This window comes from Opisthorchis viverrini, assembly GCF_000715545.1.
Source record: "Opisthorchis viverrini unplaced genomic scaffold scaffold8630, whole genome shotgun sequence".
Lineage (NCBI taxonomy): Eukaryota > Metazoa > Platyhelminthes > Trematoda > Opisthorchiida > Opisthorchiidae > Opisthorchis > Opisthorchis viverrini.
In genome coordinates, this window is record NW_008754760.1 from 1 (window position 1) to 572 (window position 572).

The 572-nt window shown below is 51.2% G+C and overlaps 1 protein-coding gene across 1 annotated transcript; it reads left to right on the forward strand.

The window, feature by feature from the left end:
* Positions 1-170: 170 nt before the first annotated feature.
* T265_12227 (hypothetical protein) lies at positions 171-356 on the forward strand (the record flags this gene model as incomplete). The annotated part of the gene is made up of 1 exon (XM_009179420.1): positions 171-356. The coding sequence occupies one exon, from the start codon at positions 171-173 to the stop codon at positions 354-356; it is 186 nt and encodes a 61-aa protein (XP_009177684.1).
* Positions 357-572: the final 216 nt, after the last annotated feature.

Genomic DNA, 572 nt, shown 5'->3' on the forward strand with positions numbered 1-572 from the left:
TCGACAACCGTTCGCCTACTTTTTCGAGCACCCCTTGCCCATCGAATGCAACCTTTGCGCCGACGATGCAATCCGTGGTGAAGCTGCAGTTATCACATGCAAATACAGTCACACTTCGTCCACTCCGCTCCTGAGCGCTACTCAGCCAGGACTAATCAAGTGCCCGGGAAATGCAAGCGGTGGACGACAAACTGATAGCATTTACTGTTGGAAGCGATCCCACCGAGACCAACACTCGTCGACTACCAATCGAGTTTTCTCGTCGGTGGCCGGGCGGTCGTCAGCTGTTAAGCGGGGAGTCTATTGAGATGTCAGCGACGATAACTCTCCACGCGGTCGAAATGCATCCAGTTTAGTGGTGTTTGTGGCAAGACACTATCGATGTGCCAATGTGGAATTCCAACCATGGAAACAATGATTCATCTACTGCAGCTATGCTGATCAAATGCGGTTTGTTTCGTCGATGTCCTCTGATGCCAGATGGTAAGGTTGCACTTTCCAGTGAGACTCGTGCTCCCTAGGACAACTCAGTTGGATTGTGAAGGAAGGTTCAAAAGGCCCTCTCTCAGGTC